A 27,514-nucleotide genomic window follows, 5' to 3' on the forward strand; every position below is an offset into this window, starting at 1 on the left:
CTCCAGCCCAGGATGCCACCTCTGGCTTCTTCACCTGCGGGATCGTCTGAGACCAGCCACCCGGACAGCTGATGAAACTAAGTAGTTCTGTCTGTAATGAAGACCTTTTGTGGGGTAAAACTCCTTCTTATTGGTTGGTTCCTAAGCGGGTGGGCCAATGCCCTCCCAGGCCCACCCATGGCTGAGCCCCTGTCCAGTTATGTGAAATCCATAGATTAGGGCCTAATGAATTTATTTAAATTGACTGATTTCCTTGTATGAACTGTAAATCAGTAACTGCATGTTGCATTGATATTTTTTGTTCAGTATAGATACTATGAAACTGATTCATGAAACAGGAACTATTCTGTTGACATATCATATTTGGATTAGTATTAATATAGCGCTCCTCTGGAATGTTTTGACCTTTGAAAAGCCATGCCCATCACCCTGTAGATGTACTTTTAGCCTGTACTGTACTTTGACCTAATCATTCAGGGTAGAAAGAGCGTTGCTATGGTCAAAATCAATTGCAGTGTTTTTCCAAAATTCTGAGAGCCAAAAGAAGTGCAGAAAAGACGCTTCTGATTTTTGTTACTCCAAATATGAAAAGACCTTTGGTGCTGAAGTTATTTGGAGATCTCAGAATCAGACATGCTACTTGTAGACGTGCCTGTATGCTACACATTTATTCTACTCCCACACAGTTGGACCCCTGACCCACTTCTTGGTAAACCTTGCTGAATTGTGATCAATGATTCCGCATTGTGGATAATGTTGTTTTTGAAGATTTACACAACCCTTTTTGTTCTATAGTTTTCCTGTTTTGGCATTATTTGTCAGCCATCACACACAGTATATGAGCATGGAATCAGCATGGAATGAGCATGGAATTCAGTGCCTTGGATCTGGTGTCTATAACATTCATTAGAATACAATACCATTTGACAAATTTTCCTGACCATTAATTACATTATCCAAAAATGGAGCCTCATAGAGAAGAAAACATATCTGGAATTGACAGGTTAGTGTTGGGTTTCACAACCCTCTTACCCTAAAGTAAACACTGGCTTACTTTGTTTGTTTTGGGGGCAGTGCTTACCTGAGATAAGGGCTTAAAAACAGCAGCGTAACATTGTATTGCTTAGTTGTGTGAAGCAGAAGATAGGCTCAACAAGGACAGAGGTCAGTCCAGGTATCATGTCATTCAGTAGTCCATATTTTGCATACTGTATGTAGCAGAGACTATGGCTATGTTCCTTGCTAGTGATACATACGGAGAGTTGTAATGACCATCACAACTGACAATGAACTTCTGACATCGGCCTCTCTCTTGGAACTCTTTTTAGGTGAGGTTTGGAGGACATGATGCAGGGTCTCTTGACTCTGTGGCTGTGTGCTGCTCTGCCAGGGCTCCTATGCGCATCGCCTCTGTTAGTAGAAGGGGACAATGATGCCTCCAAGATCTGCAAGCCTGCACCGCACTGGGAGATCAAGGGCCATGGGGCCCCCATGAAGGAGCTGCTGGGAAATGTAGTTGTTCTGGCTCTGCTGAAAGCAAGCTGACACTTCTGCCGCACGCAGGCCTCCAAGTAAGAGAGAAGTCTTCAGAATCTGTCTTGCATAACATTACTGTAAACCTACTGCAACATACTGTTATTATACCCCTGTGCAAAGATTTGGTATAGAAATCAGTAAGATGTAATAATAATGTATTTACAAACAAATGTATGTAAAGTTGTTGATGTAATGCTGCTGGTGATCCATTTCAGATTTATTGGGAGCAGCCTTCCCAAACAGTAGAGAGAAATGATCTGAATTATGAAAGAATGGGAAATGAGTAAATAACGCCATCTAGTGGCACCTCGTCATGACTGATTTGCCATTGTCCTGTTGCTGCTGAGTAGACTAGGAGGCCTGCGTGACAAGCTGCTCCGCAGCAACCTGACAGATGTTTCGTTCCTCATCGTGAACGAGAGGGAGGCCCAGTCCAGAGCCATGTACTGGGAGCTGAAGAGGAGGGCCCCCCCGGGCATCCCTGTCTACCAACAGGCCCCGCTACAGGACGACGTCTGGGAGGCCTTGGATGGAGACAAGGATGACTTCCTGGTATATGACAGGTAATAATGGAAGGTAACACTCCCGCTATTACCTCGCTTTCCAACCAAGGTGAAGAAATTGAGGCGCAAAAACACTGATGGACCATGATAATGGTGAAATGCCTTGGTTTTACTTAAAGGTCCAATGCAGCAGTTTTTTTCTCAATATCAAATGATTTCTGGGTAACAATTAAGTAGACCTACCTCATGGTGATTGTTTTCCATTAAAATGTTAACTTGAAAAAATAGCTTCTTAGCAAAGATACATTTCTCCAGGAAGAATTTTGCTAGAACTGTCTGGGAGTGGCCTTGAGTGGGGAGGGGAAAACTGAAAACGAACAGTTACTGGCAGAGGTTTGGAACTCTCTTTCTTTTTGGTCTATTAACTAATTTACAGACCAAAACACCATCCCACCAAAACATACTGACATTTCAGTCTTTTTCAGTCTTTTTCAGACATTTCAGTCTTTTTAAACAGCTCTTACACTAACAGGGCATTATCATCATTGTCACAATTTCACTATTTTGGGTCTTAAACAATAAATACGTCATTTTTTCAACTTCCACTGTCCTCCAAGAGTAACTGAATTACTTCTTCACTTCAATATGACTGGTAAGAGCCATCAAAGAGGGCCAAAATACTGTCATGTTGTTTCTCAAAATGATACATCTCTCATGAATAAGGAATGGGCTTGTATTGATGGAAGGAAACCCGTCAGCCCTAATCTAAAGCTTACCACTGCTCTTTGACTTTAATGGTATGAAGTATCTATCAGGTTGTATTGAGACATTTTCTATCTACAGAGATCTTTAGAACTGGTGTGACACCTCATTCGTGTGGCCATGTAATGTATCTCTCTCCTATCCCCTCCACTCTCTGACAGATGTGGGAGACTGACGTTCCACATAGTCCTACCCTACAGCTTCCTCCACTACCCCTACATAGAGGCAGCGGTCAGAGCCACCTACCACAAGGACATCTGTGGCAACTGCACCGTAAGTGAAAGCACAATTATTAAGGGAACTGTAGACATTTCATTTTCAGTTTGGCTCCTCAAATGAAAACACTACTGTCTGCAGAAGTGCTCCATAGATATACAATTACTAGAACAGGAAAAAAAACCACAGACTCTTCTCTTTCTAGTAATTCTCTCTCTATGATTTGGCCTAATAATAATAAAGGTTCTGATTAGTAAACCAAATAATAGAGATCTCTCTGCGGATCTCCTAGGTGTATTTTTAGCTTGTACCTATTTTGTTAACTTTAGTTTGTTCTACTCTTTTACAGGTGGACTCCAACACAACCTCCTCAGCTGGGTGGAACAGCACTCAGAGAAACGAGACACTGAGCAGTTCAGAGATGCGTGTTGACGAGACAGACACTACAGTGAGGTCTATTGATGTCGATCCCGTCAGCCACCCAGTTCCAAGTGATGGACCCCAGATGTCGTCTGAGGGGGGTGGTAACATGTCACACATACATCATCAGTACCCCCACCACCACCAGCAGCAGCAGCATCAGCACCACCACAATCATGGGTCAGATGCAGATAAATAAGACTCCAATTAACATTGTCTGCGTCGTTTCTTAGACGAGTAATTGTTCATTCGCATGGTGGTGGTGGTAGCTTGTGTCATTTACTTGACAGTCCAAAAAATAGTTTTGTATGAATTAAATTTGGTTTTGTCTGTGCCTGTCAATTGTGTCTGATAAGGCAAACCTGTACAGTAAACTGGAATTATTTAGGCCCTTGAAATACAGTATGTCTTCCCTACATGTAGTCTGGTGACAGGTCCTGCTCTCCTCTGCAGTTTATGAAGTCTGCAGGTCAAACCCTACGGAGGTGTCTGTAGATAGATGCTGTGCTAAGGAAAGTTGGATTGACAATCACCGAACCCATGCAGGGCAGTGTGCTGGACTTCAGGGTATACTTGTCAACATCTTGACTATATTTCCTATTCATTTTGCAACTTTCATTTCATGTATGTTTTCATGGAAAACAAGGACATTTCTAAGGGACCCCAAACTTTTGAACGGTAGTGTACATGATATATACGTTCCAGACTCCGACATAAGATTTATGTTCCAGGTTTCTGGTTGTTCACAATTAAAAGTATGATTATGTTGTTGTATGAATGTAATCAAAATCATTTCAATATGTGGTGTTTCTATGTTCATAAAGGGTGGGGCAGGGTAGGTTTATTTTGCTTGTCTGGAGCAGTGTTGGGGAAAGTATCCAACTGTCATACTTGAGTAACAGTAAAGATACCTTAACAGAAAATAACTCAAGTAAAAGTGAAAGAACAGTAAAAAACCCAGTGAAAAAACAGTAAAAAACTACAAGTAAAAGTGAAAGAACAAGTAAAAGTGAAAGAACACCCAGTAAAAAACTACCAAGTAAAAGTGAAAGAACACCCAGTAAAAAACTACCAAGTAAAAGTGAAAGAACACCCAGTAAAAGTCTAAACGTATTTGGTTTAAAAGGAAAACTTAAGTATCAAAAGTAAATGTAATCGCTAAAGTATACTTAAGTACCAAAAGTAAAAGTATAAATCATTTCAAATTCCTTGTATTAAGCAAACTAGACGGCACCATTTTCAAATGTTTTAAAGTTACGTATAGCCAGGGGCACGCTCCAACTCAGACATAATTTACAAACAAACATGTGTTTAGTGGGTCCGTCAGATCAGAGGCAGTAGGGATGACCAGGAATGTTCTCTTTATAAGTGTGTGAATTAGACAATTGTCCTGTCCTGCAAAGCATTCAAAATGTGTACTTTTGGGTGTCAGGGAAAATGTATGGAGTAGAAAGTACATAATTTTATTTAAGAATGTGGTGAATTAAAAGTAAAAGTTGTTATAAATATAAATAGTAAAGTAAAGTACAGATACCGTACCAAAAAAAAAGACTTAAGTAGTACTTTCAAGTATTTTTACTTTTAAGTACTTTACACCACTGGTCTGGAGTTACTGACAGTGGATACAGGGAGGAAACTGAATACATCAGCAAAACTTAAAAAGTAGAACAAATAACAGGTACATAAAGTGATCTAAGACAAGTACCCAGGGCAGACAGGAGTAGGGACTTCGTAATGCAGTTTGGATCTAGTTGTCACGGTCGTCATATGGAGACCAAGGCGCAGCGTGGTAAGCGTACACACTTCTTTATTAAAGTAAAAACACTGAACAAACTATACAAAACAACAAAATTAACTGTGAAGCTAATATGAAAAGTGCAGAACAGGCAACTTAACATAGAATAAGAACCCACAAACTAAGGAATATGGCTGCCTAAATATGGTCCCTAATCAGAGACAACGATAAACAGCTGCCTCTGATTGGGAATCAATTCAGGCCACCATAGACCTACATAAACCTAGACTTACAAAACCCCCTAGGCAACACAAAAACTAACATACCACCCTCATCACAACCTGACCTAACCAAAATAATAAAGAAAACAAAATAACTAAAGGTCAGGGCGTGACAGTACCCGTGACAGTACCCGTGACAGACTCCCGGCCGCAAACCTAACCTTGTCTGGGTGGGCATCTCACCTCGGTGGCGGCTCTGTTTCTGGATGCCGCTCCCCTTCTTTATACTGATCCCTCCGCCTTTGTAGCACTGACCTGTAGATCATTGCTTGAGGCTCTGGACTGCGGATCATTGCTGAAGACCCCGGACTGCGGATCGTCGCTGAAGACCCCGGGCTGGAGACCCCGGGCTGGGGACCGTCGCTGGAGACCCCGGGCTGGGGACCGTCGCTGGAGACCCCGGGATGGGGACCGTCGCTGGAGACCCCGGGATGTGGACCGTCGCTGGAGACCCCGGGATGGGGACCGTCGCTGGAGACCCCGGGATGGGGACCGTCGCTGGAGACCCCGGGATGGGGACCATCGCTGCGTGGATCATCGCCGGAGGCCCCGTGATGGGGCCCGTCGTTGGAGGTTCCGGACTGTGGTCCGTCGTTGGAGGTTCCGGAATGGGTACTGTCGCCGGACGCTCTGGACTGGGTACTGTTGCTGGACGCTCTGGACTGGGTACTGTAGCCGGACACTCTGGACTGGGTACTGTCGCCGGACACTCTGGACTGGGTACTGTTGCCGGACGCTCTGGACTGGGTACTGTAGCCGGACGCTCTGGACTGGGTACTGTCGCCGGACGCTCTGGACTGGGTACTGTCGCCGGACGCTGGACTGGACTGCCAGGCTCTGGACTGGGTACTGTCGCCGGACGCTCTGGACTGGGTACTGTCGCCGGACGCTCTGTACTGGGTACTGTCGCCGGACGCTCTGGACTGGGTACTGTCGCCGGATGCTCTGGACTGCCCGAGGCGCACTGGAGGCCTGGTGTGTGGTGCCGGCACTGGTGGTACTGGGCTGGTGACACGCAACTCAGGGCGATTGCAGGTAGCAGGCACAGGATGTACTGGACTATGGAGACGCACTGGAGGTCTGGAGTGTAGAGCTGACACAACTCGTCCTGGCTGGATGTTTATTTTCGGGCGCTGGCACAGGACGCACTGGGCTGTGCAGACTCACCGGAGACACAGTGCGCAGAGCCGGCCCAAGGGGGTATACTGGAGACCAGGAGCACTGTGCTGGCACTTTCCTTCTTGGATGGATGCCCATTCTAGCCCGGCCAATGCGAAGAGCTGGAATAGAGCGCACCGGGCTATGAATGCGAACTGGAGACACCATGCGCATCTCTGCATAACACGGTGCCTGATCAGTCACACGCTCCCCAAAGTAAGCATGAGGAGTTGGCTCAGGTCTCCAACCTGACTCAGGCAATCTCCTCGTGTGCCCCCCCCAAAAAAATGATTGGGGCTGCCTCTCTGGCTTCCGTGCTAGCCGTGTACCCTCATATCGTTGCCGTTCCTCCATTCTCCGGTATTTCTCCTCGTAGTATCACCGTTCCGCTTTCGCTGCCTCTATCTCCTCCTTAGGACGGCGATACTCCCCCGGATGCGTCCAGGGTCCTGCTCCATCTAGTATCTCCTCCCATGTCCATTTCCCCAATTAACTCTGCTCCTCCTTTTCACGCTGCTTGGTCCTTATTTGGTGGGTTCTTCTGTCACAGTCGTCATATGGAGGAGACCAAGGCGCAGCGTGGTAAGCGTACATCTTTATTAAAGAAAAAACACTGAACAAACTATACAAAACAACAAAACGAACCGTGAAGCTAATATGAGAAGTGCAGAACAGGCAACTAAACATAGAATAAGAACCCACAAACTACCCAAGGAATATGGCTACCTAAATATGGTCCCCAATCAGAGACAACGATAAACAGCTGCCTCTGATTGGGAATCAATTCAGGCCACCAAAGACATACATAAACCTTACAAAAACCTCTAGACATACAAAATCTCCTAGACAATACAAAAACTAACAAACCACCCTCGTCACACCCTGACCTAACCAAAATAATAAAGAAAACAGAGATAACTAAGGTCACGGCATGACACTAGTCTGACTCTGAGCTGATGAACAACTCTGTTGCTCTATCACTGATGTGCCAGAGAAGCGGTTGGTGAGCGGAATTAGTTGAATGAGTCCTACCTTGCTCCTACTGACCTGTGAGCCATACATTGTTAATGAGCAGTAGGGCTACATCTCACTGTCATTAAGTGTTTGACTTGGACTGAAAAAGGTGCCAGTACTGGTGTTACTGACCTGTGAGCCATACATTTAACAATGTAGGGCTACATCTCTGTGTCATTAAGTGTTTGACTTGGACTGAAATAGGTGCCAGTACTGGTGTTAGGTGCCGGTACTGTTTATATTTAGGTGCAGGAGCTCCACAATACTTTTGAGCTAATATTCTATGAAGAACTGGAGCTCAAGCATTAGAACATTTGTGGTGCCGGAGTACTGGTGAGCTCCTGTCTAAATCAAGCACTGAGCGTCAATATTGTTTCATCTTTATGTAAACTCATAGGCTATTTCCTAACTAATAATAGGTCAATGTTACTGTTTGTGTTTGGACCTAGGCCTATATCTATTCACTATTCTTTGAAACCATACATTTATTCAAGTTAAATAGCTTCTCACAAGTGGGCAAGGCATGAAATAGATAGCCTAGGGCTCGGCTATAGGCTAAAATACCATGCACAGCAGGTGGATTACCTCATTGCCGCGGGGGGTGATGGTAAACAACAATTCAGCTCCCTCATATCGCCATCAACACTCAGAGAGAATGCTGCGTTGGATGGCGGACATTTTCAACCATGGTTAGATGGTTTGCGACCATCAGATCTGCAATTTGTGCATTCCGGTCGATGAGTGCAGCCTACGAAGTAAGTTCTGTTAATCTCGCACCTGAATATAGACAATTACAGCCTATTATAAATTACTTTCGTATGACAAAATCAGTTAGGCCTAGCCTAAATAGTTATTTTGTCATTTCTAAAATGAATGTCCCTCTAGTCTAGACTGTAGTGGTATAACCAAGGGAAATACCTTAATCATTTGATCATCACCATTATCATCATCTGCACTATTCATGCCGACACCTTGTTATTTCATAAAGAGCTATACACACTTCTGTGAGAGAGAGAAAAATCATAAAAGTGTAACTCTTGTAGGCGACAGAGTTAAAATAAAGAAGAGGTTATCCGAGATTCAATATGCTGTGCCGTTGTGTAAGGGATTTCCTAAATCCTCCTGAAGCAGGAAGCTAAACCTGCTTTAGCTTATCCAGCTGGCCGACTGATTTGAGTAGCCTATCAACAAAACACCTCAGATACAGTATTTCTGTGCGTGTTTTGCAGTTGCAATTGTGACCCTTTTCATAATTGACCAATCTGACGTTAGGTGGCAGTACTGTCGCTTTCATAGACATCCTTCTGAAATCTGCTGTATGAGTTATAAAATGTCAACTTCTAGGAGCAAATAATTCACACCAACTATTTGGATGGCTTCATCAGAGTGAATATTTACTTCATATAATGTAAAGTGATAAAATGCATTTAACTCATCATATAATGCATTTTTTGCAGCGTTTAGGGATGGCCACAACATGGCAGAAAATCCTACTGTTCTACCAAGGGGTGCTAGATAATGGAGGTAACTGTGCCCAGCTTCTAAAACCAGACCGTGCTGACTGAAGTTACCAGTACAAGACCAACATACGTGAATCATTGCTTCACCTATCCATTTTCTTATCCTATAGTAATGCTGTCTCTGTGTGCTTTCAGACAAAAGAACTGACAGCTGGTTGCTGGTGTACTCACCTGTGCCAATCACTTGCATCTTCCTGTGCTACCTGCTCCTCATATGGGTGGGCCCCAAGCTGATGGCTCAGAGGCAGCCAGTCAACCTCAAGCCTGTGCTCATCATGTACAACTTTGCTATGGTCTGCCTGTCTGCCTATATGTTCTATGAGGTATGGAAACACTGGAAAGCATGGATAGCTTGTAGCTATTTTACTCATATCGGATGTGCTGTGGATCTATTGTACACATTACAGTACCTATCTATGTCCTTGTTATATAGTGTATGTGTAAATAAGTGATGATGAGTAGCTATTTCTCTACCTGTAAGCATATAGTATTTTAATGCATTTTTACTCTCTCCTCAGTTCACAGCGTCATCCTGGTTGGCAAACTATAGTATATTATGTCAGCCTGTGGACTACAACACCAGCCCACTGGCAATGCGGGTAACTCATATCCACTGCAATGCTTTGCAATTGCCTTAATGTACATATACTGTGTGTAAATGATTTCTAATCTTAACCTACTGCTCAAATGTATCTTCTATGTGTTCTGAACAGATGGCCAAGGTCTGCTGGTGGTTCTACTTCTCCAAAGTCATCGAGCTCAGTGATACTGTAAGTACACTTCAGGGATTCTACTACTGTTGAAGCAAAAACGGTTTGCTCTTATTACATCTCTTCTATCAAGACATCTTTAATGCGCTGTCTTCTGTCCATGTGACTGTAGATAATTGTGTTTCTTGTCATATTCTTGTATATCTGTCAGGTTTGATAAATAAATGAAATATGACACGTCTCTTCCAGCTTTTCTTCATCCTGAGGAAGAAGAACAGTCAGCTGACGTTCCTGCATGTCTACCACCACGGCACCATGATCTTCAACTGGTGGGCTGGGGTCAAATACGTGGCAGGAGGCCAGTGTAAGGGTTGTCACATTACTACAGCCGAGACGGTGATTCATTTACCCGGTGCTAGACCCAGACAATTATGTCCTATATGTAACCGTATGGCACTGCACAATCTATTTCTTGTGTCTGCTTCCTGCTCAGTCTTGGTTGAAATAATGATTGGGCTATTCATACAGGACTTGTTCTGTAGGAGACATACGGTGCACACACCCACACATTGAAATGCACCTGACATTTCAATGACTCTGGAACACATGCCGTGATACCTACAGTGTCCTGGGAACTGTTCCACGCCCCTGCTATTTGAAAAAGACATTTGCAGTGGTCAAAGGAGTGATCAAAATAGACCAGCTAGGAACAGAACGGCAGGACTAAGACACGTTTTTGGCACTAAGATGCTGTATAATTTGTTTAAAACGGCGGTGAGTTTGCAGAAAACAGCTGGCGAAGCATCTTAGTGCAGCATTTGCCCTCCTTTAGGTTTAAAGATAGTCAACACAGCCTGGCTATTTATTTTCACATTGCATGTACTTAGATGGGCAGATAGTTAGTTACGCCTTGAGAGAAAATAAAGGATGAATCAAAGCTTTAGAAACAAATGATAAACAACTGACCTTGTAATAAATGAAGAACTGCTGTAAACGGATAACTGAATGAATCGCCCATTCTCTGTGTATTGTGTGTTCTCCTCCCTCCAGCCTTCCTTATAGGCCTTATCAACTCATTGGTGCACGTGGTGATGTATCTATACTATGGGCTGGCAGCGATGGGGCCTCACATGCAGCAGTATCTGTGGTGGAAGCGCTACCTCACTTCCCTGCAGCTGGTGAGTAGAGTGGCCTTGATGCAGGGCCTCTGCTACAGTATGGCCTCCAAAATAGCACCCATACAGTACATTCACTAGAGTCGAGATAATACAAGAAATGCACATGTACTTTATATCCTGTAGGGGATTTTACCCTAAGAACCTCAAAGTGCTTTAAAACCCCTTTAATGTTAAGTCCCCTATATTACCGGTTCTGGGCTGGTTCTGACTGACATGTTGGTATGCAAAGCACTATGTGAACTTCACAGGGTCCAGGTCCTTATATTGGCAGAAAGCCCCATCCGTCTTGTCTCCACTACCACTCTGTCAGCAGGGCCTGACTTGAAGTATACGTTTTCATACCCCACATTAGCATAGGGAGTGACATGTCACATTTTCTGGCTTATCCAGACAAATAATAGATTTGCTCTCCCTCTGAGCAACTGAGACAACATATTAAAGGGGAGAGTTGAGCGATTTCAGGTATCGTGGTTTTATCTCACTGTGATATTCTGAGCCAGATTTAGAACTCTCAACATGAAAACATTGTAAATTATTTAATAGAATTGAAACACGACCACTTTCTTTTGGTCACTGAGGGACAACATCACTTTGTGTGTAAAGCTGAAGTTGTAACGAGTCTGCAGCAATTCGAATGGCGTTGCTCAGAGGAGGCTTGGCAGAAAATGCTCTGTCTTCAGTTACTATACATGAAATGGGGTCACATTTGTACTGTCACTAAATATGATCATATTTATTTTACAGTTAAAATAAATATTAAATATCATAGTAAGTTGTTTCTAATTGTTTCTTATTTATTTATTTAGAAAGCATTTCAGTAATTTCAAGAGCTATTCCACTTGTTGAATATACAGTACCAGTTTGGAGAAATGAAAATATATTTTTGATTTTCGATTCTTCAAAGTAGCCACCCTTTGCCTTGATGACAGCTTTATACACTCTTGGCATTCTCTCAACCAACTTCACCAGGAATTATTTTCCAACAGTCTTGAAGGAGTTCCCACATATGCTGAGCACTTGTTGGCTGCTTGATGGTTTTTGTGACTGACCTTCATGTCTTAAAGTAAAATGGACTGTCGTTTCTCTTTGCTTATTTCATCTGTTCTTGCCATAATATGGACTTGATATTTTACCAAATAGGGCTATCTTCTGTATACCACCCCTACCTTGTTACAACACAAATGATTGGGTCAAACGCTTAAAGAAGGAAAGAAATTCCACAAATTAACTTTTAACAAGGCACACCTTTTAATTGAAATGCATTCCAGGTGACTACCTCATGAAGCTGGTTGAGAGAATGCCAAAAGTGTGCAAAGCTGTCATCAAGGCAAAGGGTGGTTACTTTGAAGAATCTAAAATATAAAAATATATTTTCATGTCTTTAACACTTTCTTGATTACTGCATGATTCCATATGTGTTATTTCATAGTTTTGATGTCTTCACTACTTTATGTAGAAAATAAGAAAAATAAGAAAAACACTGGAATGAGTAGGTGTGTCTAAACTTTTGACTGGTACTGTATATTTTTATAATATTTGTAATATTTACTTGAGCTTGTGTCCTCAAAAGTAAGTACACTTCAGCAATGTATAACTATGTTTAACCAGACTTTCCTAGAACTATGCAGCAATTAACTAGTTATTGTTTATGGCCATCTCATAAAAAATAATTACTTTTGGGTATGTCTATTTCGGCAGAAATCTACATTTTGCATTATCAGCTGGAGTCCTTAATTGAAACAATAACAAAGCTGTCTTCCCACCTGTGTTTTGGTGAAAAGTTGAGGGATGGGCCTGGAGAACAGGAACCACTCTCATATTCAAAGCAAGAGCTATGTATGCAAAGACGGACTATCCATGATATCAAAAACATAGTTTTAGCCATGTTTTGAGATCATCACTGACCTTATTAACCCTGAAGCCTTACTGTAAGACCCCCGCTAATAACGGTTGTGTGAAGACAATAGGATCATACTGCATGTACTGTATGAAGCTGCATCAGTGCTGAATACGTGAAATGTTTTTATGGGCTCTACAACTATGTACTTTCAATGTGGTCACACTAGAAGCCCACAACTGAGCTTTCTTCTTATTGTCACTGGTTATGTTGATCCTCTGTGACCCCAGCTCCAGTTCTTCATAGTGACCATCCACACCAGCTACAACCTGTTCACTGACTGCGACTTCCCAGACTCCATGAATGCTGTGGTGTTTGCCTACTCCCTCAGCCTCATCGTACTCTTCAGAAACTTCTACTATCAGAGCTACCTCACCAAGAAGAGCAAACAGACATGAGACACGGATGTAGAGGCAATTATTACTTTTATTAAATTGATCATGTATGTTTTTTAAATATTTATTGACCCTTCACGTTTAAGTAAAGCAGGTCTCTATCCGCTGGACATAAGCTTCTGTTTGTTTCTGTTCCAGCCTCCCCTCCAACCATTAGGGTAACACACACACACACACACACACACACACACACACACACACACACACACACACACACACACACACACACACACACACACACACACACACACACACACACACACACACACACACACACACACACACACACACACACACACACACACACACACACACACACACACACACACACACACACACACACTCAGAGAGAGCTAGCCCTCTCCCATTCCCTCCCATCCCCCCTTAGGTCATTAGGGATGAAGTCCCAGACACGCTCTGGCGACTCTGCCAAATTGAAATAAACCTGAGCAGGCCTCCTACTCTTCACTGCACTTATTTATCTAATCTCTCTCTGTGACACTTCATTTGTCTTTGGAGTCATTGGCTGAGAGGTTAGCCAATCGCAAGTCAGCTGGCAGTCTAAAACCGCACCCTGTGCCCCTCCTACTCTCTCCCTCTCTGACTCTGTTCTGTGAGTCCCAATAACTCAACTAGGTGAACCAAACAAGTGTGCTCGCATACTCCCTTAGAAGACTTTTGCTTGAAAAGAAAAAAAGTGGCAATAGTACTGTTTGTCCACCTTGAGATGCCGTAGCCAGTATACACTTCCTCAAATTAGTCCGAATTGATCTAAGATAACTCAAAAAATCTAAAATTCATTTAGATGTTTTTCATTTAGAAGTCGCAAAGATGTTTGGTGCAGTATTTGTCAAGTGAACTATTTTTTGCATGAAAACAAGTAATCTATCATTGTGAATGACAACAAACACTTGAAGAATCCCTACTGTTGACCAATGAGGAGTAGACTTCAGCTACCGAAATTCTGCTTGCCTCACTCATTTTTTTTGTTCTTATGAACAGCCGAAGAACCTTTGCTAAAGAACAAAACGAACAAAAACGTCACAAAATGTCTTTATAATATTTGCACAAACTGTTTGCACAAACTGTTTCGGGTGCAAAGCCTGCAGACGCCTTTAGCTGATCCTGTTTCCAATGTCTATTTGAACCATTCAAGTGAGGATAACTCCGAGGGGTTTCCATCTTATGTCACTACTTTATGACTTGTGAACAGTAAAGCCTAATTTCATTACTGAAACTGATAAGCCTGTTTCCATTCCTTCTTTGAAAGTCCTTAAAGTCGAGTGACAATTAGTGCCTGTCCGTATAGTGTCACCATTGACTGACTGTTCTAGTTTTCCATCCTGGGTGTGTAACTCTCGCTATTCATGGGTTCTGGAAAATGACGTAGCTTGTATTGCAGTGCATGTGCTCAGTCTGTTGTGTTGAATTGCATGACAGCTGTCTTTTAAAGAAGCATTTCAACAACAATCACTAAGAGTTCAGTCATGCAGGCACTGTGACTCATTTACATTTACATTTAAGTCATTTAGCAGACGCTCTTATCCAGAGCGACTTACAAATTGGTGCATTCACCTTATGACATCCAGTGGAACAGTCACTTTACAATAGTGCATCTAAATCTTAAAGGGGGGGTGAGAGGGATTACTTATCCTATCCTAGGTATTCCTTAAAGAGGTGGGGTTTCAGGAGTCTCCCCGGAAGGTGGTGATTGTCTCCGCTGTCCTGGTGTCGTGAGGGAGTTTGTTCCACCATTGGGGGGCCAGAGCAGCGAACAGTTTTGACTGGGCTGAGCGGGAGCTGTACTTCCTCAGTGGTAGGGAGGCGAGCAGGCCAGAGGTGGATGAACGCAGTGCCCTTGTTTGGGTGTAGGGCCTGATCAGAGCCTGGAGGTACTGAGGTGCCGTTCCCCTCACAGCTCCGTAGGCCACCATTGGGGCCTACCATGACTCGTGTCATGACCAAGGACTGAGGGGCTTTGTGGCCCCATATAAAGTAGCTGGTTTGAAATGTCTCTGGTACACACTTAGCCAGCAGCATACCACCCTGTATCCCACTGCTGGCTTGGTTCTGAAGCTAAGCAGGGTTGGTCCTGATTGGTCCTTAGATGGGAGACCAGATGCTGCTGGAAGTGGTGTTGGAGGACACGTAAGAGGCACTCTTTCCTCTGGACAAAAAATATCCCAATGCCCCAGGGCAGTGATTGGGGACATTGCTCTGTGTAGGGTGCCTCTTTTGGACGGGATGTTAAACGGGTGTCCTGAATGTCTGTGGTCACTAAAGATCCCATGGCACTTATCGTAAGAGTAGTGGTGTTAACCCCGGTGTCCTGGCTAAATTCCCAATCTGGTCCTCATACGGTCACCTAATCATCCCCAGTTTACAATTGGCTCATTCATCACCCCTGTAACTATTCCCCAGGTTGTTGCTATAAATGAGAATGTGTTCTCAGTCAATTTACCTGGTAAAATAACGGTTAAATAAAAATAAAATAGAAAAAAAGGTGCTATCTAGAACCTAAAAGGGTTCTTTGGTTGTCCCCATAGGATAATCATTTTTGGGTTCCATGTAGAATTATTTTTGTGTTCCATGTAGAATCCTTTTTGTGGTCCATGTAGAACCCTTTCCACAGAGGGTTCTACATGGAACACAAAGGGGTACTACCTGGAACCCGAAGGGTTCTACCAGGAACCAAAAAGGTTTCTCCTATGGGGACAGCAAAAGAACCCTTTTGGAAGCCTTTTTTCTAATAGTGGAGATACAGCTGTGTAGAGTTACAGACCATATCCTGCTGGTGAGATGGCTGCTGTTTTCCTCGCAAGTATGAGTGTCACATCTCATACCCCACAGCTTATTGCCAGATGCACATTTGGACATATTTGTCACTGGAATCAGCTTGCAGTATTGCTCTGGGGGCATGTGTCCTCTCCCAGCAATATATTGCTGTCAGTCTTCAATCCCAGCCATCCAACACCACATGCCTGTGCTGATGTGTTTGAAAACAAACCCTTGAGTCCCCTTACTCCTAAGAGCACATTTTCATGTCTGTACGTTGTGTTCACACAAATGCCAGATAAATAAATGATAGCCAGTATTTTCCACCACTCTCAGTTTAATCAAAGTTTGACACAGCCGACACTCCTCCTTGGCTCTCTAAGCTTGTCACATAATATCTGACAAGATGTCCTCCTGGAACTTGTCTTTTAATGGGACTCGTCTGGGAGAATGCAGTGGTCTACAGCCACGTTGATTTACAGTAGGGGCCTCCCCTCCTCAACGTTCATCCACTGACTGTCTTGAGCAATAAACAAGTGACAGGTTCCTGGGTGTGTAGTTAAATGTCACTTTCCCCGTGAGACAGGAGATGAAGACCATCCTTTAATGCCACTGTCACTTTAAGTATCGGAGGCTTCCTCTGCTGCTGCCGTTTGATAAGGGGAATTGAAAGTGGATGAAAGCACATTCATTTGTGGTGAGAGAGAGATTGGAGGGAATGATAATCTCTCCCCTAACTCCCCTCTGTTTCTTCCTTTCTTTAGTTTAGCATGTCGTGGTTGTGGCTGATATTAAGGGATCCATTTTACCTTCAGTGGCTGGTGCCAAATGGTTTGGGATTGAGCAAGGGGTCATTTGAATCACCTGTGTCCAGTCCTCAGCTACTCTATGCTGTTCTAGGTATACTGACAAACACCCATACCCACTCTTCCACATGAAAAAAATATATGTTAGTTGTCGAAACGCTTAAACTCTAACCAAGATGCGAACTCATGTTCACAAGTCTCTCACATCTAGACATGGCGACATTATCTTCTAAAAATGTCTCACAGATCAACAAAGGTACACCACTTATGGCAGCGAGAAGGAAACACAACACAACCACTGATAACAAGAGAAAGTGATGATGTAGAGTCACTTATAAGTTAGTTTGATAGTCTCCCCAGTAACAGCAAGTAGCACCTTGTCTGTACACTGTAATTTGTAATCCCTTAAAGTGGGGTGAGCCCTCCTTAGCCGGGCCAGTCGGTAATCACAGAGTCAGTGAGAGGGGCTGGGGAACGAGCGGCTGATGATGGTGCTTGAGGTGAGCGACTGGTTTCAGACAAAGAGGGTTAACAAGAGGGTGAGCAATCTCAGCTAGTGCTTTCATTTAAGCCTCTTGTTTCAGCCAATCAACCAGCTCGCACTCGTAAAGGGGTCAGTATAGGGCGTAAGGTATGTATGAGAGTTCTGAAGAGGTTTATACAGACATGGAAGGAAAGGATGGGAAATTGTTTTGTTGAAACAAGAGTTAATCATTTGGTTCCTAATGGAAGCGGCCTAATGTGTGTGGATATCCCTACACACACACACACACACACACACACACACACACACACACACACACACACACACACACACACACACACACACACACACACACACACACACACACACACACACACACACACACACACACACACACACACACACTGTCTTGTTTAACTAACCTTGTGGTGACACTCAATTTATAAACATTCTAAATCCTATTTACCTTAACCCCATAACCTAACCCTAACCCCATAACCTAACCCTAACCCCATAACCTCAACCTAACCCCATAACCTAACCCTAACCCCATAACCTAACCCTAACCCCATAACCTAAACCTAACCCCATAACCTAACCCTAACCCCATAACCTAACCCTAACCCCATAACCTAACCCTAACCCCATAACCTAAACCTAACCCCATAACCTAACCCTAACCCCATAACCTAAACCTAACCCTAACCCCATAACCTAACCCTAACCCCATAACCTAACCCTAACCCCATAACCTAACCCTAACCCCATAACCTAACCCTAACCCCATAACCTCAACCTAACCCTAACCCCATAACCTAACCCTAACCCCATAACCTAAACCTAACCCTAACCCCATAACCTAACCCTAACCCCATAACCTAACCCTAACTCCATAACCTAACCCTAACCCCATAACCTAACCCCATAACCTAACCCTAACCCCATAACCTAACCCTAACCCCATAACCTAACCCTAACCCCATAACCTAACCCTAACCCCATAACCTAACCCTAACCCCATAACCTAACCCTAACCCCATAACCTAACCCTAACCCCATAACCTAACCCTAACCCCATAACCTAACCCTAACCCCATAACCTAACCCTAACTCCATAACCTAAACCTAACCCTAACCCCATAACCTAACCCTAACCCCATAACCTAAACCTAACCCTAACCCTATAACCTAACCCTAACCCCATAACCTAACCCTAACTCCATAACCTAAACCTAACCCTAACCCCATAACCTAACCCTAACCCCATAACCTAAACCTAACCCTAACCCTATAACCTAACCCTAACCCCATAACCTAAACCTAACCCTAACCCCATAACCTAAACCTAACCCCATAACCTAACCCTAACCCCATAACCTAAACCTAACCCCATAACCTAACCCTAACCCCATAACCTAAACCTAACCCCATAACCTAACCCTAACCCCATAACCTAACCCTAACCCCATAACCTAAACCTAACCCTAACCCCATAACCTAACCCTAACCCCATAACCTAACCCTAACCCCATAACCTAAACCTAACCCCATAACCTAACCCTAACCCCATAACCTAACCCTAACCCCATAACCTAACCTTAACCCTAACTCTAATTATATCTTAACCCTCTAATTCTATCTATCCCTAAACCCCTTCGAAATAGCATTTGACTTGTGTGGACCAACAAAATGTCCCCAGTTTTTTGTTTCCAGGTAGAACCATTTTAGGTTCTATGTAGGACCCTCTGTGGAAAGGGTTCTACCTGGAACCAAAAATGGATCTTCATATGGTTCTCCTATGGGGGCAGCTGACGAACCCTTTTAGGTTCTAGATAGCACCTTTTTTCTAAGAGTGCAGAATAATTAATCTGGCAAGAATGGCCACTTTCATCAGGAAACATGAAAACCTTATCAACATTTGTGTTAATACACTGTGTATCTGCCAGGCTGTACCTTTTATGGGTGTCTGATGAACAATACAAAATGGCTGCCCAAGGGCTACAAAGGCTCCTAGTCTAGCATTGTTTACCTTTTGTATAACCCTCATAGAAGAGTGAGACTAATAACCTTCAGCCACCATCAGTCTCCAGCGACCTAATATCTGGTTTGAATAGGAATCTAGCCTGCGCTGAATGGATGGTTTGTCTGTGACTGATGTTCTCTAGCTCTCTGGTCTCATATAGAGATGACTTGACCTTTATCAGTAGTGCTGTAATGCAGCACACTGCCTGGCCTCCCTCTGTGCTCAAATTGTAATCAGCAGCTGTGCTGTCAGGTTCAATTCCAATGTGCAGACAGCCTACCTGTCACATACACTCCCACACATATACAGACACACATACACAGACATAGCAAACACGCACACACAAACACACACTCACAGTTCTTAAAGTGGGCCCTTATGTACCCTGTAGACTTAGCAAATCATCGTAAGATGGACACAGCTACTTTGTGGTTTACTGACACAACCGTGATGCAGAGCCTCCTACCACAGACACAGTGGGCCCTCTTTGATATTAACACTATATTTGGTTAAAATATTCCTCAAATGCATCTCGCCACTGCCCTCTAGTGAGATCAGAGGCCATATCAAGCTCATTGGAATTGGTCTAGTGGTCTATACCTGCTTATAAACTAGTCTTATAAACTCACCCATATCATTGTGACTGTACATCAAATCGTTCTTTTACAACATATTCTGAGGGGAATACTATCTCCTTGCAAGGTCATTCTAAGGTCAGTCCGAAGGCTTGATAGCTTTACATGACATCTTTAGAGCACTAAGTGTGTGTGTGTGTGTGTGTGTGTGTGCGTGCGTGTGTGCGTGTGCGTGTGTGTGTGTGTGTGCGTGTGTGCGTGTGCGTGTGTGTGTGTGTGTGTGTGTGTGTGTGTGTGTGTGTGTGTGTGTGTGTGTGTGTGTGTGTGTGTGTGTGTGTGTGTGTGTGTGTGTGTGTGTGTGTGTGTGTGTGTGTGTGTGTGTGTGTGTGTGTGTGTGTGTGTGTGCGTGCGTGCGTGTGTGTGTGCGTGCGTGTAAGGGAGCTGTGACATTCACTTCATTTTCAGTGGAATCACACAGAGTCAGTTAGTTGGGGTCACTGTCCCTCTTATGTGTGATAGATCTGAGAAAACATTTGTTTTGATTGGATGTCTGAAATAAGCACTTATATTTCCACTATCCAGTAACCATCTAGCCATCAAATTATCAGTTGATTACTCAATAATGTGTATAAAGTTATACTAAGAATAGATATGAGGATTTCATTGATGTACAGAGACCCTGGCTGTAAGTTCCTACTTTCACTTACACATGACCTTTTGCAAATTTGCACTTGATGCTCAGTCATGTCAACCCATGCCAAAGGTTGTTGCATATTTCATCACAAAAAAACAGTAAGTGTTCGGTTGGCCTCTCTGGTTGTAGGGCAGATTTTCTGTGTTAAACTGGCCCTCTTTGCCTACCTACTCACCACCCCACCTTGGGTCCGGCTGTCCTTCTCTACATTATTCAGAGCCACAACGCCAAGTTACAGGGCTGTATTTCCCATGTCTTACATTTCAAATGATTTTCCAAGCATATTTCACTTGACACAAAGACAAAGGACCCGGCACATTTGTTTCTCTCCTTTTCCTCGTAATATTAAATATTAATGCCAGCATAATTTCACAGACTCCCGAGTACCAAGGAGCGGGAGAGTACAGCCCTGTAGTCATCAGTGACTTCAGTTCTTTTTCCTAGAGGTAAGAAGTTTGTCAAAATACATTTTGAGATGCCCCAGCAACAGCACAGTATTTACATTTACATGTCACATTTTGTTCATACTGTATATGGGGGGCTATTTAATATGAAGCTCTAGTCTGTTCTATAACATTTGCCTGGGTGTTTATGTTTATCTTTGTTTGTGTGTATTACCCAGTCCTTACCTGGACCAGAACAACACAGAGAGATGGCAGCAGAGTTTGCTGGTGCATGAGTGCAGTCACAGTGCATTGCAGTGGCAACATTTATACAAACCATTATTCATGCATTGTGGAGACCCCGCTCCCCACAATACGTCAAGACACTTTAACATCAAAGGCACCACACATAGTCGCCTGGCTCCCGTAGGAGCGTACTCTTTTGATTCTCTTCCCCCCTCTCCCTCCACTGTCTGCTGAGCGGTTCCCCCTGGCCCCTTGCTCTCCCCAGCCCCCTGTTCTCCTGCTCCCTGGGTCACCTAGCGCTTAAAATAACCGTGCCAAGGACCCGCTACGTCTTCTCCTCAGCCCACTCCTCCAGTGAATTACACAGCCGTTCCACGTTATTAAACATGACACTCAACCAAGATAATGAAGCCTTTCTTCATCTCATTTGGAATCCTAATCTAATTTCTTTGATTAATGGGCACTGATCTGCATATCAAGGGCTCTTGTTAATTTCTCTGGCAAATCCCTTTTTATGATGCGCTCGCAAAACAAAATAAGTATCTGTCTTAAGAATCTCTCTTTCCCTACCCCTTCTTTTCCACATGAGAGGCTTAATGGGGAAAGGGAATGGGGCTGGGTAGCAGGCTGATTAGATGATGGCTCCAACCACCATCCCCTCCTCCCACTCAAGACAAGACAGGAGAAGAGAGAATCTGCCATGTGTTTTGGTCAAGTTCAAGTTTATTTGTCTGATGTACAGGATACGCATGGTATACACTGTTGAAAGAAATGCGACAACAATAACAAATAAAATATATGATTTTTTGTTGTTGAATGGTCTTGGCCTCATTTGTCCTCTCTGTGCGGTAGTACTGCTCTGCTGCATTGACCATTATATCAAGGCACAAGGCGAGACCCAAATGCAGACACAGGAGGCAGATGGTTGGAGTCTTACAATGTTTATTAATCCAAAGGGGTAGGCACGAGAATGGTCGTGGACAGGAAAAAAGGTCAAAACCAGATCAGAGTCCAGGAGGTACAGAGTGGCAGACAGGCTCGTGGTCAAGGCAGGCAGAATGGTCAGGCAGGCGGGTACAAAGTCCAAAACCAGGACGACGACTAGAAAAAGGAGAGATCCAGGTATAAATATTTACAACTTTCTTCGCATCGCATACATTTTTTGGTATAGATTTTTTATTTTACTTTATCTTCAAAAACACTCCTGCAACCCACCTCACCAATGTATATATTTTTTAAAGGAAAGTATTATTTACCTCAAATCTGTAATCCTCCATAGAAGCTAACAAGAAGCTAGCCAGAAGCTATCCCAGAAGCTAATTCAGAAGTTAGCCAGAAGCTAACCAGAAGCTAATCAGAAACTAGTTAGCTTCTTTACTGGCTAATCATTATATTTAGCTAACCATGGTTTGTGGTCATCAGCTATCCTTTAGCTCGAAAATCTATCGCCAGTTTTGTATGGCGCGGCTCAGACCGGAACATACCGGACCTATTTTTCTCTCCATGTCCCCGGATTTCAACCGCTAACTCTGGACATTTATACCTGGATCTCGCAGCTAGCTAGCTGCTAACCGTGTGACTATCGGCTTACGTCGATTCCGGAGCAAACATAAATTATTCCGGAGCTAGCCAGCTGAAGAGTTCCATCAGTCACTCCTGGGCTACAATCACCTATCCGGACCCGTTTTACTGCCAAGGCGGAGCCCCACCGGGCCTTCACAACTGGACTACCGACGTTATCTACCCGAGGGAGTTATCCGGCTGGCTCCTCCGTCGCGACGTTACCTGAACGCCCATCTGCGGTCCGCTAATCATTAGCTGTCTTATCGGTTGCTATCTGAATAGACCTATTGGACAATTTATTTATTTTTGTTAAAATTTTTCTTAGGCCTCTATAACTATATCTGTTTTGTTTTTTTTTGCAAATTGGGTTGATCCCCCCTACCACACGGAACCCCACTAATCCTACCGAAGGAAACGCACGAGGTGGCTAAAAACAGACCTCCATCCTATGCTAGCTTGCTACCGATAGCCCGGCTAGCGGTCTGAATCGCCGTGACCCTAACCAACCTCACTACTCACTGGAACCTTTTGATCACTCGACTAAGCATGCCTCTCCTTAATGTAAATATGCCTTGTTGTTCTGGTTAGTGTTTATTGTCTTATTTCACTGTAGAGCCTCTAGTCCTGCTCACTAAACCTTATCCAACCTATTAATTCCACCACCCACACATGCGATGACATCTCCTGGTTTCAATGATGTTTCTAGAGATAGTATCTCTCTCATCATCACTCAATACCTAGGTTTACCTCCACTGTATTCACATCCTACCATACCTTTGTCTGTACATTATACCTTGAAGCTATTTTATCACCCCCAGAAACCTAATTTTACTCTCTGTTCCAGACGTTCTAGACGACCAATTCTTATTGCTTTTAGCCGTACCCTTATCCTTCTCCTCCTCTGTTCCTCTGGCGATGTAGAGGTGAATCCGGGCCCTGCAGTGCCTAGCTCCACTCCTATTCCCCAGGCGCTCTCTTTTGATGACTTCTGTAACCGTAATAGCCTTGGTTTCATGCATGTTAACATTAGAAGCCTCCTCCCTAAGTTTGTTTTATTCACTGCTTTAGCACACTCTGCCAACCCGGATGTTCTAGCTATGTCTGAATCCTGGCTTAGGAAGACCACCAAAAATTCTGAAGTGTTCATCCCAAACTACAACATTTTCAGACAAGATAGAACTGCCAAAGGGGGTGGTGTTGCAATCTACTGCAAAGATAGCCTGCAGAGTTCTGTCCTACTGTCCAGGTCTGTATCTAAATGATTTGAACTACTTTTAAAAATCCACCTCTCTAAAATCAAGTCTCTCACCGTTGCCGCCTGCTATAGACCACCCTCTGCCCCCAGCTGTGCTCTGGACACCATATGTGAACTGATTGCTCCCCATCTATCTTCAGAGCTCGTGCTGCTAGGCGACCTAAACTGGAACATGCTTAACACCCCAGGGTTCAATTCTTGGACCGACTCTCTTCTCTGTATACATCAATGATGTCGCTCTTGCTGCTGGTGAGTCTCTGATCCACCTCTACGCAGACGACACCATTCTGTATACTTCTGGCCCCTCTTTGGACACTGTGTTTTAACTAACCTCCAGGCAAGCTTCAATGCCATACAACTCTCCTTCTGTGGCCTCCAATTGATCTTAAATACAAGTAAAACTAAATGCATGCTCTTCAACCAATCGCTGCCTGCACCTGCCCGCCTGTCCAACATCACTACTCTGGACAGCTCTGACTTAGAATACGTGGACAACTGCAAATACCTAGGTGTCTGGTTAGACTGTAAACTCTCCTTCCAGACCCACATCAAACATCTCCAATCCAAAGTTAAATCTAGAATTGGCTTCCTATTTCTCAACAAAGCATCCTTCACTCATGCTGCCAAACACACCCTTGTAAAACTGACCATCCTACCAATCCTCGACTTCGGCGATGTAATTTACAAAATAGCTTCCAATACCCTACTCAACAAATTGGATGCAGTCTATTACAGTGCAATCCGTTTTGTCACCAAAGCCCCATATACTACCCATCATTGCGACCTGTACGCTCTCGTTGGCTGGCCCTCGCTTCATACTCGTCGCCAAACCCACTGGCTCCATGTCATCTACAAGACCCTGCTAGGTAAAGTCCCCCCTTATCTCAGCTCGCTGGTCACCATAGCATCTCCCACTGTAGCACACGCTCCAGCAGGTAGATCTCTCTAGTCACCCCCAAAACCAATTATTTCTTTGGCCACCTCTCCTTCCAGTTCTCTGCTGCCAATGACTGGAATGAACTACAAAAATCTCTGAAACTGGAAACACTTATCTCCCTCACTAGCTTTAAGAACCAACTGTCAGAGCAGCTCACAGATTACTGCACCTGTACATAGCCCACCTATAATTTAGCCCAAACAACTACCTCTTTCCCTACTGTATTTATTTTATTTATTTATTTATTTTGCTCCTTTGCACCCCATTATTTTTATTTCTACTTTGCACATTCTTCTACTGCAAATCAACCATTCCAGTGTTTTACTTGCTATATTTTATTTACTTTGCCACCATGGCCGTTTTTGCCTTTACCTCCCTTATCTCACCTTATTTGCTCACATCGTATATAGACTTGTTTATACTGTATTATTGACTGTATGTTTGTTTTACTCCATGTGTAACTCTGTGTCGTTGTATGTGTCAAACTGCTTTGCTTTATCTTGGCCAGGTCGCAATTGTAAATGAGAACTTGTTCTCAACTTGCCTACCTGGTTAAATAAAGGTGAAATAAAAAATAAATAAAAACTAGAGGGATATCTTCAACCACCAACTTACCATCCTGAGACAAGGTTGAGTAGCCCACAAAGATCTCCGCCACGGCACAACCAAAGGGGGGGCGCCAACCCAGACAGGAAGACCACGTCAGTGACTCAACCCACTCAAATGACGCACCCCTCCTAGGGACGGCATGGAAAAGCACCAGTAAGCCAGTGACTCGGCCCCTGTAATAGGGTTAGAGGCAGAGAATCCCAATGGAGAGAGGGGAACCGGCTAGGCAGAGACAGCAAAGGCGGTTTGTTGCTCCAGTGCCTTTCAGTTCACTTTCACACTCCTGGGCCAGACTACACTCAATCATAGGAGCTACCGAAGAGATGAGTCTTCAATAAAGACTTAAAGGTTGAGATCGAGTTTGCGTCTCTCACATGGGTAGGCAGACCATTACATAAAAATGGAGCTCTACAGGAGAAAGCCCTGCCTCCAGCTGTTTGCTTAGAAATTCTAGGGACAATTAGGAGACCTGCGTCTTGTGACCGTAGCGTACGTGTAGGTATGTACGGCAGGACCAAATCGGAAAGATAGGTAGGAGCAAGCAAGCCCATGTAAATTTTTGTAGGTTATCAGTAAAACCTTGAAATCAGCCCTTAACTTAACAGGAAGCCAGTGTAGGGAGGCTAGCACTGGAGTAATATAATCACATTTTGAGGTTCTAGTCAGGATTCTAGCAGCCGTATTTATCACTAACTGAAGTTTATTTAGTGCTTTATCCAGGTAGGCGGAAAGTAGAGCATTGCAGTAGTCTAACCTAGAAGTAAAAAAAAAAAGCATGGATACATTTTTCTGCATCAATTTTGGACAGAAAGATTCTGATCTTTGCAATGTTACGCAGATGGAAAAAAGCTGTCCTTGAAACAATCTTGATATGTTCATCAAAAGAGAGATCAGTTAGCCTAATATGATCCACTGTCACTAGCGATCATCAGGAACAACCACACGAACGCAGAGGAAGGAATGGTAAACTAACAATGGAATGGAATGATCCAAGATGTATGGAAACTAGTACTAAACTGACAAGTTCTAAATGTCTGTGGGTATAACTGATGGTGGCTACTGATAGTGGCTAATATTTAACATGGCACAAATCTGCTAAAAATACAGTGAAAAGTCTGGGCATAAAATTAATATCTTCTAGAAATCCTAAATCAACTCGGTAGGTTTGGCACTATACTGTCATTTGCGTATGGCTACAGAAGCCTATAGCTTGGGTCTCCAAATGTCATCCCTGCAAGTTATAAGGCCAGCATTTCATAAACTTGTGGAAAAGGTTGATAATCCTTCAGTTTTCTGCCATATGACTGGTTTGACATTTGTCTCTAGCGATCTAGCGATTTAAAACAATTGTCATTTATATTTATAATCCCCTTATCTAAATGGGTTACTCATTTACCCAGCTCTTATCAATAGCTCTTATCAATTTGTAAATTACAGTGCATGGAGAATGGTGTTATTTCTATAGGAAAAAATATATAATTTCATTGTGCGTAAAGCTGGTGTAATTATGATGGAATCAAACCAAGGTCAGAATACGACGTATCTGTAGACACACCTCCGTCTTCAATTCATTGGATCCCTACCCCAAACAAATAGCCAAATTAAGTTCAAGGTCAGAATACGCATAGCAATAAAAGGGAATTATGTCCAATTTACACATGCTTAGCTCAGGTTGGAATTCCCCCCATAGTGAATAGAGGACCATATGGGACTCAACCCATCATGTTTCTCAACTTTCGCAACTGCAGCTAGAGTGCTTCTCAAATGGTTGTTTTTTTTAAAGCCACCTACACAGTACATGTCTACCTCTGCATCATGCATTACTGTGGGCTTAGAAGA

General features: G+C 43.5%; 2 protein-coding genes across 5 annotated transcripts; both read left to right on the forward strand.

Annotated features, from left to right (window-relative positions):
* Positions 1 to 1,073: 1,073 nt before the first annotated feature.
* On the forward strand, positions 1,074 to 4,235 carry LOC124009800 (selenoprotein Pb-like). The gene is made up of 5 exons (XM_046321977.1): positions 1,074 to 1,164; positions 1,329 to 1,571; positions 1,887 to 2,099; positions 2,963 to 3,074; positions 3,367 to 4,235. The coding sequence occupies exons 2-5, from the start codon at positions 1,345 to 1,347 to the stop codon at positions 3,634 to 3,636; spliced, it is 822 nt and encodes a 273-aa protein (XP_046177933.1). The 5' UTR covers positions 1,074 to 1,164; positions 1,329 to 1,344; the 3' UTR covers positions 3,637 to 4,235.
* A 977-nt stretch (positions 4,236 to 5,212) lies between these two features.
* On the forward strand, positions 5,213 to 22,128 carry LOC124009955 (elongation of very long chain fatty acids protein 4-like). Of its 4 annotated transcripts, none has more exons than XR_006834339.1 (10): positions 5,213 to 5,226; positions 9,083 to 9,149; positions 9,281 to 9,468; positions 9,664 to 9,744; positions 9,859 to 9,915; positions 10,105 to 10,219; positions 10,906 to 11,033; positions 13,161 to 13,343; positions 21,058 to 21,128; positions 21,305 to 22,128. XR_006834339.1 is itself a non-coding variant. In XM_046322217.1 (8 exons), exons 1-8 carry the CDS (start codon positions 8,312 to 8,314, stop codon positions 13,326 to 13,328), a joined length of 873 nt encoding a protein of 290 aa, XP_046178173.1. In that variant the 5' UTR covers positions 7,272 to 8,311; the 3' UTR covers positions 13,329 to 13,435. The 4 variants fall into 4 exon arrangements, 1 of the variants encoding a protein (XP_046178173.1); XR_006834338.1 differs by lacking the exon at positions 5,213 to 5,226 and adding an exon at positions 6,356 to 7,193; XR_006834337.1 differs by lacking the exon at positions 5,213 to 5,226 and adding an exon at positions 7,271 to 8,380.
* The last annotated feature ends 5,386 nt before the right edge of the window (positions 22,129 to 27,514 follow it).

Source organism: Oncorhynchus gorbuscha, linkage group LG22 (assembly GCF_021184085.1).
Source record: "Oncorhynchus gorbuscha isolate QuinsamMale2020 ecotype Even-year linkage group LG22, OgorEven_v1.0, whole genome shotgun sequence".
Taxonomy (NCBI): Eukaryota; Metazoa; Chordata; class Actinopteri; order Salmoniformes; family Salmonidae; genus Oncorhynchus; species Oncorhynchus gorbuscha.

Coding starts and splice junctions, on each gene's coding strand:
- LOC124009955 (XM_046322217.1), top strand. CDS start 8,312: ATGGTTAGATGGTTTGCGACCATCAGATCTGCAATTTGTGCATTCCGG. Junction 9,469..9,663: donor CTGCCTATATGTTCTATGAG/GTATGGAAACAC, acceptor CTCTCTCCTCAG/TTCACAGCGTCATCCTGGTT. Junction 9,745..9,858: donor CCAGCCCACTGGCAATGCGG/GTAACTCATATC, acceptor TGTTCTGAACAG/ATGGCCAAGGTCTGCTGGTG.